The sequence below is a fragment of the Dendrobates tinctorius genome, unplaced genomic scaffold, assembly GCF_039654945.1.
Source record: "Dendrobates tinctorius isolate UK_male_01 unplaced genomic scaffold, ASM3965494v1 ptg000093l, whole genome shotgun sequence".
Lineage (NCBI taxonomy): Eukaryota > Metazoa > Chordata > Amphibia > Anura > Dendrobatidae > Dendrobates > Dendrobates tinctorius.
Genome location: NW_027361761.1, coordinates 27,580,248 through 27,595,263, shown reverse-complemented (window position 1 = coordinate 27,595,263; position 15,016 = coordinate 27,580,248). Strand labels below are relative to the sequence as shown.

General features: G+C 43.7%; 1 protein-coding gene across 1 annotated transcript in view; it reads left to right on the top strand.

Annotated features, from left to right (window-relative positions):
• Window positions 1-316: 316 nt before the first annotated feature.
• Window positions 317-15,016, top strand: part of EVA1A (eva-1 homolog A, regulator of programmed cell death) — a 724,576-nt gene continuing 709,876 nt past the window's right edge. The window contains exon 1 of the mRNA XM_073586595.1: window positions 317-541. Coding sequence (XP_073442696.1) covers window positions 340-541 — 202 coding nt within the window. The 5' untranslated portion in view covers window positions 317-339. The remainder of the gene's footprint in view (window positions 542-15,016) is intronic.

The window sequence follows — 15,016 nt, the reverse complement described above, 5'->3', positions numbered from 1 at the left end:
CGCATGCTGTCCATTATAGGCGCATTTTCTCATTCAAAAGAAAGTCTTTTAAATATTTTTTGTAGCTTTTGGCACGGGATCCTGTCCAAAAAAACAAGTAAAAAAATCTTTACTGAATGAATTAAAGTAGAACAAAAAAAAAAACCCTGAACACAAAAAGACACACAGAAAAGAGTTTTGCTGCCAAATAAAATTCCATGTAAAAAAAGCCTCCCATGTGAGTAACATCTGTGAGAAAGTTCAGGAGGTGGGCGCTAGGACCCAGCGTGACATCTGGGTGCACAGGTAGAGACTGCTGCAGTCTGGATCCATTCATTGCCTGGGAAGGGAGGATATTGAATGTTCCTCTGCCCTGAGCCATGGGACAAGCACAGTGTGAGGCTTCCCAGTCTTCCCGCAGGAGAGGATTGCTCTAGGGACCTGTCGGATGTGGTCGGGCTTCTCAGGATGGGATTCTGCGGCGCTGTTCACATTGGCGCAGTGGGAATAGTTTACATTGCGGCTTTGGGCAACCTGGCGGCGACTTCATCCGAGTTTTCAGGTAGGAGAAACACATGGGAATGTGCTGGGATGATGGGATCCTCTCCCCCCCCCCCCCGCTCTCTCTGTGCAGCTCATCGCCTATAGAGAGCGATCCTATGTGAGAAGACTGCTTAGAAAGCAATTCCCTAACATGTACGTACTACCGCGCAGCACGGACAAGCTCATAGTAGGTGCAATAAACTCCCGATTGTCCAGTCCTCCTCTCGTCCCATAATACAGTTTACTGAGAAACTAAAGTCCCTTCTTCTGTGCTGTCATCAGTATATATTATGGAATTGCCATTTAAGCCATTTCTGGTGCAAGTACCAGTGACCTCCCCTCCGCGCCCCATACAGAAGGGCTTAATAGACTTTTGGACTAGTCGCATGATACTTTGGGAACCTTAGCTGGTAGCAGAGGTACTGACGATGAAGAAGGGTCTGGATCAGATACAGGAAAGCTGCGCTCTGATCCCATTCACTGACAGCAAGCAGAGGTTACCTGGATTGTTTTCTTCTTTTTTTTTCTCCCTATTGATTTAAAGGGTAAATAATGCCGAAAAGAGAAGTTTCTCTGATTGCCGTCAGTGAATAAAAGCTTTGTGATCAGTTCTTATAGTGACACACTGAAGGTTTTGTAATATGTGTTTTGGCTAAATCCATGTGAAAAAAAAAGGTTTTCAACTTTTTTCAGCTTGGGGGGCTCAGAAGCCCTCATATATGGAGACCACCTGCCTGAGCTGTCAGAGTGGTGGAGCTTTTGATGCTCCCCCGGTCATGACCTGAGTCAGACAACATGGTGGTCACCAGTCCCAGGCCAGAACCATCGCAGTTTCTCCATGTATAGAACTTTTTAGAAATGTCTGTGCCGATAATGAAGATGCTCCAATCAATAACTGCAGATTTTTTACTATTCTGAAGTCCATGTTTGTCAGCATCAGAACGAGCGCGTATACTAGTCCCTGGATTTCTCAGGGTTAATAAAAGTGATGTCAGAAGACGGTTTTAATGCAAACTCCACTTATTTCTCAGAAATCTGAATGACAATGTATGTATGCCTAAATGATGGGCTTGTGTGGTGTGTAATGCGTAGTGGGGCCAGACAAATCCCAGGACTCCGACAGCTCGCAACGTGAATTTACTGTTCCTCTATCCTATCCTTAAAATAAAGTCTTTGTGAATATTCACCTTATCTGTTCCTGGAAGAGATGAGGACCTAAATGGCCACCAATACAGCTCCAGATGGGGTTGTCACTGAATCCCTAAGCGACAGGCCGGCCTAGTTATATTGTGATACATCTCCATCCAGCAGAGCTATGGGGGGCAGAGGTAGCAGTCACATGTAGGCTATGGTGCCTAAAAGGGGCAAACCTCCAGAGGCATAACTAATCCATGTGAGGAAACTGTGTGGAGGTGCTGAAGGGTCTTCATACTGTGTGGGGGAACTGAAGGATCATCACATTGTGTGGGAGCATTGTATGGGGCACCATATTGTGTGGGGGGGTACTGAGAAGCATCATGCTGATTGGGATCTTTGAAGGGCATCATAATGTGTGAGTGCACTTCGGGACATCACACTGTTGTACTGTGTGAGGATACAGTAGGAGCAGCATACTGTGTAGAGGTATGGAAAGATCATCATACTGTTTGGTGGCATCATAAAATGTGGAGGTACTGTAGGGGCATTGTACTATGTGAGGGCACTGAAAGGGCATTATATCATGTATAGTTACTGTAGAGGCATTGTGTTGTGTTAAATTATACTGTGTGTTGGCACGGTAGGAGCATTGAACTGTCTAGTGGCACGGTATGGTCATCATACCGTGTAGAGGACCTGAAGGGGCATCATACTGTGTGGCGGTAATGTAGGGGAATTGTACTGTGTGGGAGCTCTGAAGGGGCATTATACTGTATGGTGGCACTGATGGGGCATTGTATTGTGTGGAGGTTTGCGGGGCAGCATAATGTATGTGTATGTATGCACTGTATGGGAGCACTGTAGAGACATCATACCGTGTGGGGGCACTGTAGAGACGTCACACTGTGGGGTCTATGGGACACATTATACTGTGTAAGAACACCATACTGTGTGGGTGCACTGTAGAGACATCATATTATGTGGGGAATTGTGGAACATCGTATTGTAGAGCCACTGAAGGGTCATCATAAACATCATACTGTGTGTGGGTACAATGTGGGCTTCGTATTTTATACTGTGAGTGAATTCATGTGTCATGTTTCAGCCTTTTAGTCCCTGCGCTCCCTCTTATTCCCTGCACTTCCTCTTAGTCCCTGCTCTCTCTCTTAGGCCCTGCGCTCCCTCTTAGGCCTTACACTCCCTCTTATTCCCTGCGCTCCCTCTTAGTCCTTGCACTCCCTCTTAGGCCCTGCTCTCTCTCTTAGGCCCTGCCATCCCTCTTAGGCTCTGCACTCCCTCTTAGGCACTGCGCTCCCTCTTAGGCCCTGTGCTCCCTATTAGTCTCTGCACTCCCTCTTAGGCCTTACATTCCCTCTTAGGCTCTGCACTCCCTCTTAGTCCTTGTATGCCCTCTTAGTCCCTGCACCCCATCTTAGGCCCTGCGCTCCCTCTTAAGCCCTGAGCTCCCTCTTAGGCCCTGTGCTCCCTCTTAGGCCCTGTGCTCCCTCTTAGGCCCTGCACTCCATGTTAGGCCCTGCACTAGGCATGATACAGTGGATCAGTTTTGATTGCGAATTCCCCTAAAGTTATGAAATCCTTTAAGAAATTACTGTGAACTTGGGCCTCTGTCTAATCACAAGGTTTTACTCTAAATGTTATGGGCCTCACCAAGATGCCACTACCACACACATTTCCATTGTTATCAGTGTGTGCCCACTGTAGGTGAGGTCAGGGCTCTATCCCTATATACAGTGTAAGGCTTCTATGTACACAACTTGATTTCCACCGTTACCATCAGCTGTATATTTCTTGATGCCCTTGGACACGGTAGAAGTCTGCTTTGCTGTCATGTAGCAGCTAAGACCTCCTTTCCCAGCAGCGAGACCCTCGTAAGAGACTGCAGTTACAGTGACAAGGCTTATTATCCCCTCATAAAGAAAGTTATTTGTAAGGGAATTGTTCCCAAGGATCACAACAAGCTGGGCCGCACAATGACCCACATTACTGGGCTATGGGAAGAGGCAGCATCTTCAGGATTATGGGAGATCCCTCGGCACCCATAAGGATTTTCTAAAGATGCAGATGTGGCGCCCCTGAGGGTTCAGTCGCCACAGAGGTATTGCACCTCCTCCTGAGGTGTGGTACCCCACCATTCAGGTAAGGTGGAGACACCTGACCACACTCCAACACCTGCATCCCACACAACATAGTAGTGTAGCAAAGCACCCTTTGGTGGCTCCCTGCTTGGAACACGAAGCGTGCTGGGAGGCGGGTGGAGTTAGTTGGCACCAAAAGAGCGGGAAGAGTTTAGGATTTGGGCAGTCTGACACAGTCAATGGAAGAGTGAAGATCCCCTGAGTGGAATGGAGGAAGGAAGTGCTGCAGCCGACCTCAGTGACCTGGGTCCGCTGGCACAGGAAAGAGACATTGATGGAAAGCCTGACTCTCTCCATAAGAAGGAAGGATTAGTACGGAACATAAGGAGATGAGGTCTAAGGATTAGGGTTAGAGCAGAACCCTTTCCAAGTTCACAGCACAAGGCCGGGGTCCGGTCCCCGAGGATGTATGGATACTAATGGTCCTGCAGCAGGGACTGGAGGAATAGAAGTTGTCACCACTTTATTTCCACACAAGACTTGGGGGCACAACAGCAGCGATGGTGAGCCAGGACTAGGTAGCAAGGAGTCCCCGAAGCAGGCTACAGCTATCTGCCGTACAAGTAGAGTTCATAGGAACATCTGACAGGAGGAACTCCAGTGTAACTCAGTACTGAGAGTACTTCACTATAGACGCAAAAGGGAGACGTTCAGAAAAGGCACATATGTTGGCGGAGTGTTGGAAGGGAGTACTTCATCTTGCCTGGAAGTTGGCTGAGCCCCTGACCTTGAGGACACGGCACCGAGGCGGGCACCTGTATGCTCAACAGACTGTGAGTAAAGCTTTGGAACTACATGCCCTGGTGTCCTCCGCTTATTACTGCGCCAACCTACTCAGCACTGCTACATCTCGGTGCCGGACACTGCACTCTTTTCCTTAACACCTATCTTTTTCATCTACTCTGCCCTGGGACTACAGCCCTTCCTGTGGAGGGCTACACCATCATTGTTGCACCACACCATCTGTCCCAGAGGATCTGTCTGCAGTGTCGGCTTAACATCTTCATTGCCGAACACCACAGGTGGTGTCACGAATCATTCACTCATAAACTTTATTCCAACATCACTTAACCCCCCCTTTACAATGGATGCCCAGGGCCACGGACCGGGTCAACGCTGCTGTGACATTCCCTTCTGAGAGACCGGCCCGGTACCGAGTACCCCACGGCCCTGGCACGGAGGACGATCCACAGAGTTTAGAATTCTGCATTTGTAAAGAATTGGTGATTGTAGTCCATCAGTAAAGAGTGGGCCATGCCTTAGATCCTGGGGGCTTCTCAGCAAAGTCCATTCGTTGTGAAGGTCATTGTGGTAGGGTCCACAGCGGTAATGTGTCCTGTATACTAGGACTCCTGCCTGGCCAGCAGTCCTATGTAAGTGAACTGTCTATAATGATAGCAGGAGGACTTAGGAGGGCAGGAAGTAGTCTATCTAATACTATCTATTGTGGCAATGTCCATGTATAACTTCTGCTCCATTCAAAGACAAGTATGATGACCACCTTCTCGCTATTTAAAGCTTTCCTCTGGTACAACCCCTGGTCTTGGTACAACCCCTGTTGAGCTGATTTTGGAATATTTAAAGAGGTTTTCCTATTGTCATTATAAAGTCCTCTAGTTTTGTTAGACACATTAACTTTACTTTCTCAAGTTGAGATTTTACGGGCCAAGTTTAATAGATGGGGGCATCACAAATTCTCTCTTTATCTGTGTCCCCTGTACACTTAAAATGTAAATCCATAAAGTCTACTATAAAGACACAAATCAAGCACAGATGAGGGATTGATCAGGTAATGGACTACCATGATCCACACTGACCCCAAGAATGGTTGGTATGATGTGGGCGCTGGGCATGTGCATCACTGCTACATACATTTTTTATGGGACCATTGGTAAAAGCCAATTTCTTTGCTCAGCTTTCTCCAAAATGCTCTTCAAAAACTTTTGAAAACTCCTCCTATTAATTTTTAAGGGGAATCTTATTAATGTGAGAAGTTTTTTCAACTTTTTATACATTTTTGTTTTTGGCTAAAGATGTATTGAAAACTGGTGGAAAGAAAAAAAAGAAAGAAAGTGAATGTCACTTCTTTGAAGCGGATCCTGGAGGAAGGCTCTCCAAACAAACTAGACACTGTCCAATCAAAAGACAGCAAAGATCACTTCAGGAAAAAAAACTTTTCCAAAACTTCTTGAGGAAAGGAATAACTCTTCCAAAACTCCAAGAAAAGAGTGTTTCATTACGTAGTTCCTATTCGAGCCTAAAAAAAAGACTCTGAGAGAATGTAACCTTAGGTTATCTGGATTTAGCACAGGGGTTTTTGTGCTCAGGACCACCCTCCCTCTTTATTAAGCCAGAGTGGAGACCCCTATTTAATGAATGGATTTTGAGGATTATTAAAAAGTGTCCAAAAAAAAGTTTATGAAAGGTTCCTCTGGAGTTCTGATCCCGTGATAGGGAATGTTTAGGACTCGGGATAGTAACAATGCATCACGAGGCAGGATGACCTGCATTGTCCTAGATGCCATGCAGATGACCAGTGAACTGTGGGCTGTGCTGTCAATAGTTGCCTTTGATCTCTCCCGAGACAGGAGAACATATCCACACAGTGATGAGACTGATGAAAGAAGCCAGGGAATGTGCTCTTGCCAAGGAACCTGCAAATAAATCCTCTGCCACAATGGTGGGGTAACCCTCACCCTCTCTACAGATGACTCCATAAATCAAGCTATATGGAAACACTTCCTGCTTGGCCAACATTACTTTCTCATGATCACTGAGTGGGCCACACTATGTTAGACTATGGTGGGGAGTTTTTAATGATATTCCTATTTATTCCCTTAATAAAAAATTTAGAAGCGGTATAGGCTCACGTTTGTACCACCAACCCTATCCCCAATCTCACTAAACCGGAAACCATCAAAGATATGGTGTTGTAGTCACCACGTACCTTCGTGTTGAGTAATGGTTTGGCTTTACTGAATAGGGCCAATTGTAAAAAGTCTTCTAAACTTTCTTAATTTGGGAATGTTTTGCTAAACTCGTACAATGTTTGTACTATGCCGAAGATTTAGATTGGGGCTGTTACTTGTTTTTGAATCTGAAGGTAAAAGGTGAATGTTGTACAAGTTTATGAAAAAGTCAGCTTTTTTCCAGTAATAGTGACACACCAGGTCCATGGGTTGGTCGCGTCTAATATTTCAGGACATGATAGTTTCACCTTTTGTATGTGTATGTGCACATGTGGTCTTTTAGATGCCACAGTATTTACATATTTTTGAAGCTGAACATGCTTCAAGAAAACGCCATTGGTGTTTTTCTTGAAGTATCTTCTTAGATGCCCTTTTTGTCGGTTGATGCCACTTTACCACTAATATCTTTTTTTTATTCTATACATAAGATAGTCACATTCCGCCTGGAGAATGGATTAGTCATTTATTTTTAAGACCTGTCAATGTCGACATTGCTGTTCATTCTTTTTAGCGTTTTTTTACAGCTTTTCCAGTTGGGTTTCAGGTGGAATCCGCCTGAAAAAGAAGCCAAGTACATGAACCCTTAGCATTCATTTTTAGGCTAAAAAATTTGTGCTAGATGATCCAGGATGAAAATGCTCATACTCAGCAGCAGGCAGTCGTCGCATCATGAAGAGCCTACGCATCCTTCTTATAGCATCTGCACAGCCGGTGTAATACATGGCCAGGGCCTTGGTCTAACGGTGGAGATCACAGAAACATCTGATCTCTGTTATTTATCCCTTTGTGTAATCAATGCTGATCATCACTTTCATAGGGAGAGACTGGTGAGTGACCCCACTTTTGACAGCAGCAAGAGAAATTGAGAAATCATCTTTCAAATAGAAAAGAGTTAATTATAAGGATCTCTAGTGCCACCTATTAGAAGTAGCAATACTAAAATTCAATATTGACCCTTTTTTAAAAGCCTTGAAATAATTTTCTCCATTAGGCAAAGAACTCAATTTGCAGACAGCTGTTTCAGGGTTCTTGACCCTCATCAGTGCAAAGTAAGCAACAACTTGACTGGGTGAGAGGCCTTAAACAGATGGTGAAAGGGGTAAAGTTTCTCCTTGAGAGCGTCAAGATTTTATACACATTAAAAAAAACTATTGTAGGAATGATTATTCAGTAACTTGGCAACTATCTCTCCCAACTCTGACACCCCCATACATAGGAGTGGTCGGCTTGGCCGAGTACTCCTGTGTGCTCTGTGAGACAATCATTGATCAGGTGCTGAAGTTTCACAGACTGTTTCCTTCTCTATTACAATATCATCTGTCGGGAGTGAGTCAGGAGGACCCCATGCACATTAGACTGTTGGCCTATCTCGCAAATATCTGTGGGTTCAGATGACTTTAGTCTAATTGTGCATGAGGGCCTTTATAGAGATTCCCTGTGATGTGATAAGGTCCTAATACTGAGTACTGGCAGAAAGTCCAGGCTACCATAAATCCCACCAGAATCTTGACTAGTGATTATCGAGTACTGAAATGCTTGAGTGCTCGGAGTCGGTACTCTGAACGAGCATGTCGGATGCTCAGATGTGCTTAACTCGAGTTGTGAGCATAATGAAATTGAATGGGAAGCTGGAGCATTTTTCTGGAGGATCTCACTCACTCTCTCTCTCGTTCTCTCACCCATCACTAGTCCCGACAACTAATCTACTGCCATACAAATACGATGCTAGTAAATTATAGCCAAAAAATCTTTACAGGGTGATTCACTCACTACTTTACCCAGAAAAATGGCTGAAACTTCTAAAAGCTAGATAGTTGATGTGTTGTGCTTGCATTTCAATCCTGTTGAATTCCTTCTTCATTTATTAACAATGTACAGACACAGTTTGGAGGAGCGAGTTTTCATTGAGAAAACTTATTGGAACATTGAGTCTTTAAAGAGAAGCCAAAAGGGAATTTCTTAAGAAGTTTGGAGGTCAAAATCCGCCGTCCAAACCGTGTATTCTGTCATTGGTGAATGATCTGGGACGTACAGGAACATTACTCGATAGGCATGATGGAGAACATCCGAAAATGTCTGAGGAAAGAGTTCAAGATGTGAAACAACAATTTCTGACACATCCACGTAAATCGTTGCAGAGGCTTTCCTAGGAAACCGGCATGTCATAGTCACAAGTCAATGAGCTGCCAAGAAAGGTCGTATTTGCCCGTACAGTCACTATCGTTCAGATATTGAAAGGGCTAGATCAAGAGAAAAGATTTTATCATTGACGGATTTTTTTTCCTATGGGTCCATTTGATGGTTCAGGTGTACAGTAACAAGCCACGAACATTACAGGAACTCCGAGAGAATATACAACAACAAATTCAGGTTATGACTCTAGACATCCAATGGAATACTTTCAAGAATATGGAACGACACATGTAGGCGTGCATGGATGCAAAAGGTGGACATTTTAAAACATTAGTTTCTCACGGACCAAAACATGTACAGTCCAAATTTCAGTACAATATATCATGTTAAAGCAATTTTTATAGGTTAAGTAGCGAATGAATCACCCTGAATATCCCTGTGATAAAAATAATAACTAAAATAAATATAAAATTAAAAAATACATAAATGTCAATTTATGATTTTTTAGATTACATTTGAAACTGAGGAAAAGCTCATTTGCCTATATGAAGATTCCAAATTAGATTGCAAGCTTTCACAGGTTACAACAATCTGTTGTATTTGATTAAATATTAAAAGGAATAATCTGTGAACTTGAGTTCCACTGGCGGGCAATGGCATGATGGATCTGCTTGACTGCTTGACTATTTTTGGAGAGGAAGAGATCAGTGGAGTGAGAAGAAATTCATATAGGATGTCTTTTGACTTTGCTTCATTCTTGGAATTTGTAGCAAAACTCCCAGATACTTGACACCATCCTTGTTCCAAATCAATGCTTGTACATTATTATATATGAGTAAAGATGCTCTGAAGTAAGTAGGTGCTGGAGAATTATTAACTTTAACCCTACGGGCCCTTATCATGTATGACATCTGTACAAGAAAAATAAGAACATGTTTGCTAAAGGCAGGAAAAACATTTTCACTTAGACAAATTTGACATATGTGTTATCATGGATGGATTTAAGTTCTTCTGATGTAGAAAATTTTCCACCTTTTCTCAAGCCTTTTCCTAAATAAATTTGCTTTCATAAGCACAGCCCTTTTTCAATAGGCCATACTTTATTACCACCAACTCAATGTGCGCCTGGATTCTGGTGCTGAGTCTTATGACATGGCATCTCGGCATTACAACTAAATAGACATTGGGGAAGGGCTACTTTGCATAAGGATGTGTACTAGTTATAGCTAAACTGGGACTAGACATTGTGTCAAGCACTCGGATTGTGGACCCACTGCGTCATGGGCCACACTTACCCGAAAAAGACATGGCTAATCCGCTACCTGGTTTTCGCTAGATTTCCTGATGGTGGAGTCAGGCTTAATCTGCAGGTAGCCGCTCGGTATCACTCCAAGGGCAGTCCCTGATACAGTGACAGCTGACCCCAATGGTCAGGGTCACAGTCATGGTCATGGACTCTGAGTCCAAGACAGGATAGACACTGGTTCTGGTTCAAATAGTGCATATTCTTGAAATTAAGACAGGGCGGACACTTGTTGGTTCAGGTTCCTCCAGAACGGTTGCAGATTCAGGTACCACTGGAGTGGTCACATGATCAGTTACCACTGTAGCGGTTTCCGGTTCTACTAAAGCAGGGCAGTTTCAGGTTCAGATACCGCCGGAGTCTGCGCACTGCCACTTTAAGAAGCAGGGAGTGCACTAAGTGTGTCGCCGGGAGAGCTGCATAATGTGTGAAAGCCCAGGGGAGCAGGAAGCCATGGCAGAGGAAGAACACACTGCAGAGAGGCCGTAGGAGAGAGAGGAACCATGCAGGGACTTCGGCATTGGCGTTACACATTGGTCTTAAAACATAATACGTATAGACTATATATGGACATTTAAGATGGTGGTGCTTTGGTCTTCAATATAACCCTACTCCAAAAGCCAGAGATCAGTGAAAAAAATGGAACTTTCATATAAGTAGAAAAATAATACCCAGGAGTGACAATCCCCAGTCTTGCGGGAAGCCCAAAAGTATGGTCTTCGTGGCGATTTTTTTTTCCTAAATATGCCCCTTTTTAAAAACTTTACCCTTGCCACTGCTTCCTGAATGTGTCCCTGTAACTCAGAGCTTAGTCTGATGAGGAATCATCCTGGCACCACTCACAGGAAACCTTCCAAGAGTGTTGCTTACAGGGAGGTTTCATGAGCCTTCGTTGGTGACCACAAGATTTGCCAACTGATGTCACTCTTGCTGTCATACGACAACACATTCTGTTTCCTTTGATAGTCAACATCTAAATCTGCTGCTAACAAGTGAACTATTGGATCTCATTGAAGAGATGTTTGAAGATGTAGCTACTGGCAATGCGTCTTGGGGAAAATATGCAAATGAGATCTCCACCAGCATTAAGCAGTCTTTTTCATATCAACAGAACCAGAGTCTCCTCCAAAAGGAAAATTGACCCAACTGTAGACGACTGTTTTCAAAACTCTCTGGTTTGTGAGATACAACATTATCAAATCATAATGTGAACTATTCCATGAGATGTCCACCAAAAACATTAAAAATATCCCTGGGACTGAGCAAAGCCTTTAGTGAGACTACTGAAATGGCCACAGAACTTCAAAGGGCTTCCAACCCAGTTATTTCCTAGCTTCATGGTGTGAACATTTTATGTGTCCTAATAGGTGGCTTTCATTGTCCCCTGGGGCGCTAATTGGTTTTCTCTGTTTATCTGTGCTGATATGTGCTAGTTTGGGAGTGGGGGACCTTTCCCTTTTAGGTAAACTCTTTTCAGACTTTAATAAAGGCAATTAGTTTGACAAGTCCATTCAAGGGCTTATCAAGGACATCTATATGCTAACACATCCTGAATGAAGCGCAAATAGACTTTAATGTCGAGGTGGGACATGGTAATGGGCTTGGTAATGAGAGAAAGGAGGTCTATTATAACAGAGTTCAAGGTATAGACATTGTATTGGCTGCTCAAAAAAAGAAAGAATTAGCTAGTGTGAATTTTTTTCTACCAGTGAACTTAGCACATAGGCCCAATTCATCAAGGGTGGCGTTTTCAATTCGAGTGATAAAGAACACTGCCCTGGAATAAGATGTGGCAAATTCATTAAGAGGCGTTCATACCTTTCAGCTGCTGCATCTCACCCAGCCAACCACATCCTACACTTTGCACTGATGTAGGGCAGTACCCTGAAACACAGAGTCTGCAAATTGGAATTTTGGCGTTTATCCTAAGTCATGTGACCAGGCTCCTTAGAGAGTCGATATTGACTTTTAAGATTGATTTTTCCTATAGGTGGCACTAGAGCTCTAGTCCTCTTCCTCTCTCAAAAGACAATTTGCATATTTCCCAGAGAAGCATTGCAAGGCTTAAGTTTCTTCACCTTGGCATGTCAGGCTTGACATGTCACTCTCCGCAAGGAGAAACGTTACCCCTTTAATATGGAAAGAGAAATAAACTACTGTTCCATTCTCTGGTGGTGGTTTATCATCATAACAACCATGTCAGTACTTGCCCCCTCTGTTTCTGGTTCTGTCACCTAACGGTGCTTTGTCTTTTGTTGCGGGTGATGTGCGGCGGCAATGTGGTAGTTTTATGTAAGTCTCTGAGACATGTGGTGCTGTCTAGGCTCAGGGCTTGGGGTCAACTTCTGGTTTATGTTGCACCCCTCTTGTTAGCCCTAGGCAGAGCTTCTTTATTTTTAAGCTCCTGTATTCCTGTTCCCCACTGCCAATTATAAGTTCAGCATGACCTGGTTCACACCCTTGATTTCAGCTTATGTTTTTCTCTAGTGCTTTTCCTGTTATCGACCTCGTATTCTGACAATCCTTTCTCTAGACCAGGTATGTGAAACTCAAATACACAGAGAGCCATAATTAAAAATTTGGATAAAGTTGTGGGCCAATCTTATTTATTAAAAAAAAGTCTACAATTGATGAAGTTTTTCCTTATCAAATATAACGAAGAACTTTTTCATATTGAAAAAACCTTGAACAATACATATAATAAAGTATGGAGCAAACAAAAGTGCCCCTAAACACAGTATGATACTCCCACAGTGAATTCCTCCACAATATCCTCCACAAGCATGGTATGATGGCCCTACTGTAACCCCCTCCCTCCCACCGGCAAAGTATAGTGACCCCCATCACAGTATGATTCTCCAACTGTAATACCCACATAGCCCTCCAGACAGAATAATGACAACAGAAAGTGCTTCATACAGTATAATGGGCACCATTTAGTACTCTATACGGTATAAAGGGCCCCACATAGTGTTCCATACAGTACAAAGGACCCCACATGGTGCTCCAAACAGTATAATGGGCTCCACATAGTGCTCAATACAGTATAATGGGCCCCACAAAGTGCTCCATATCGTATAAAGGGCCCTACATAGTCCACCATACAGTATAATGGGCCTCATATAGTGTGCCATACAGTATAAAGGGCCCCACATAGTGCTCCATTCAGTGTAATGTCCCCATATAGTGCGCCATACATTATAATGGGCTCCAAATAGTGCTCCATACAGTATAATGGGCCCCACATAGTGCGCCATGCAGTATAATGGACCCCGCATAGTGTGCCATACAGTATAAAGGGCCCCACATAGTGCTCCATACAGTATAATGGCCTTTCATAGTGCTCCATACAGTATCATGTCCCCATATAGTGCACCATACATTATAATGGGCTCCAAATAGTGCTCCATACTGTATAATGGGCCCCACATAGTGCTCTATACAGTATAAAGGGCCCCACATAGTGCTCCATACAGTTTAATGGGCACCACATAGTGTTCCATACAGTATGATGGGTCCACATAGTGTTTCATACAGTATAATGGGCCCCACAATGTGCTCCATATAGTATAAAGGGCCCCACATAGTGCTCCATACAGTATAATGGGCCCCACATAGTGTGCCATACAATATAAAGGGCCCCACATAGTGCTCCATACAGTATAATGGCCTCTCATAGTGCTCCATACAGTATAATGTCCCCATATAGTGCACCATACATTATAACGGGCTCCAAATAGTGCTCCATACAGTATAATGGGCCCCACATAGTGCTCCATACAGTATAATGGGCACCACATAGTGTTCCATACAGTATAATTGGTCCACATAGTGTTCCGTACAGTATAATGGGCCTCACATAGTGCTCCATATAGTATAAAGGGCTCCACCTCCATATAGTATAAAGGGCTCCACATAGTGCTCTATACAGTATAATGGGCCTAACATAGTGTGCCATACAGTATAACGGGCCCCACATAGTGTTCCATACAGTATAAAGGGCTCCACATAGTGCTCTATACAGTATAATGGCCCCAAATAGTGCTCCATACAGTATAATGGGCACCACATAGTGCTTCATACAGTATGATGGCCTCTCATAGTACTCCATACAGTATAATATCCCCGTATAGTGCACCATACATTATAATGGGCTCCAAATAGTGCTCCATACAGTATAATGGTCCCCACATAGTGCTCCATACAGTATAATGGGCACCACATAGTGTTCCATACAGTATAATGGGCCTCACATAGTGCTCCATATAGTATAAAGGGCCCCACATAGTGCTCCATACAGTATAATGGGCCCCACATAGTGTTCCATACAGTATAAAGGGCTCCACATAGTTCTCTATACAGTATAATGGCCCCACATAGTGCTACATACAGTATAATGGGCACCACATAGAGCTCCATACTGTATAATGGGTCCACATAGTGCTCCATACAGTATATAGGGCTCCACATAATGTTCCATACAGTATTAAAGACCTCACATAAAAAATAAATATTCAGTTCTGCCTGTTCCCCGCTGCTCTGATCTCTTCATTGTGTCTTCAGACCCTCTGCACATCTAAGTACAGAAGGCACATTGTAATGACATCATTGCACCCGCTGTGCTTAGACATCAGAGGCAGAGAGCAAATGATTGGAGAGGGAGCGTCAGTTGATGCTCTCTCCTCCATCATTGATTTCAACTGTATCAACATCCAGGATGCCGATATAGTTGAAAGTACGATGTTGCAGGACATATATACTCGGTGAACCCACCTGGTGTCGTGGACCAAATATAC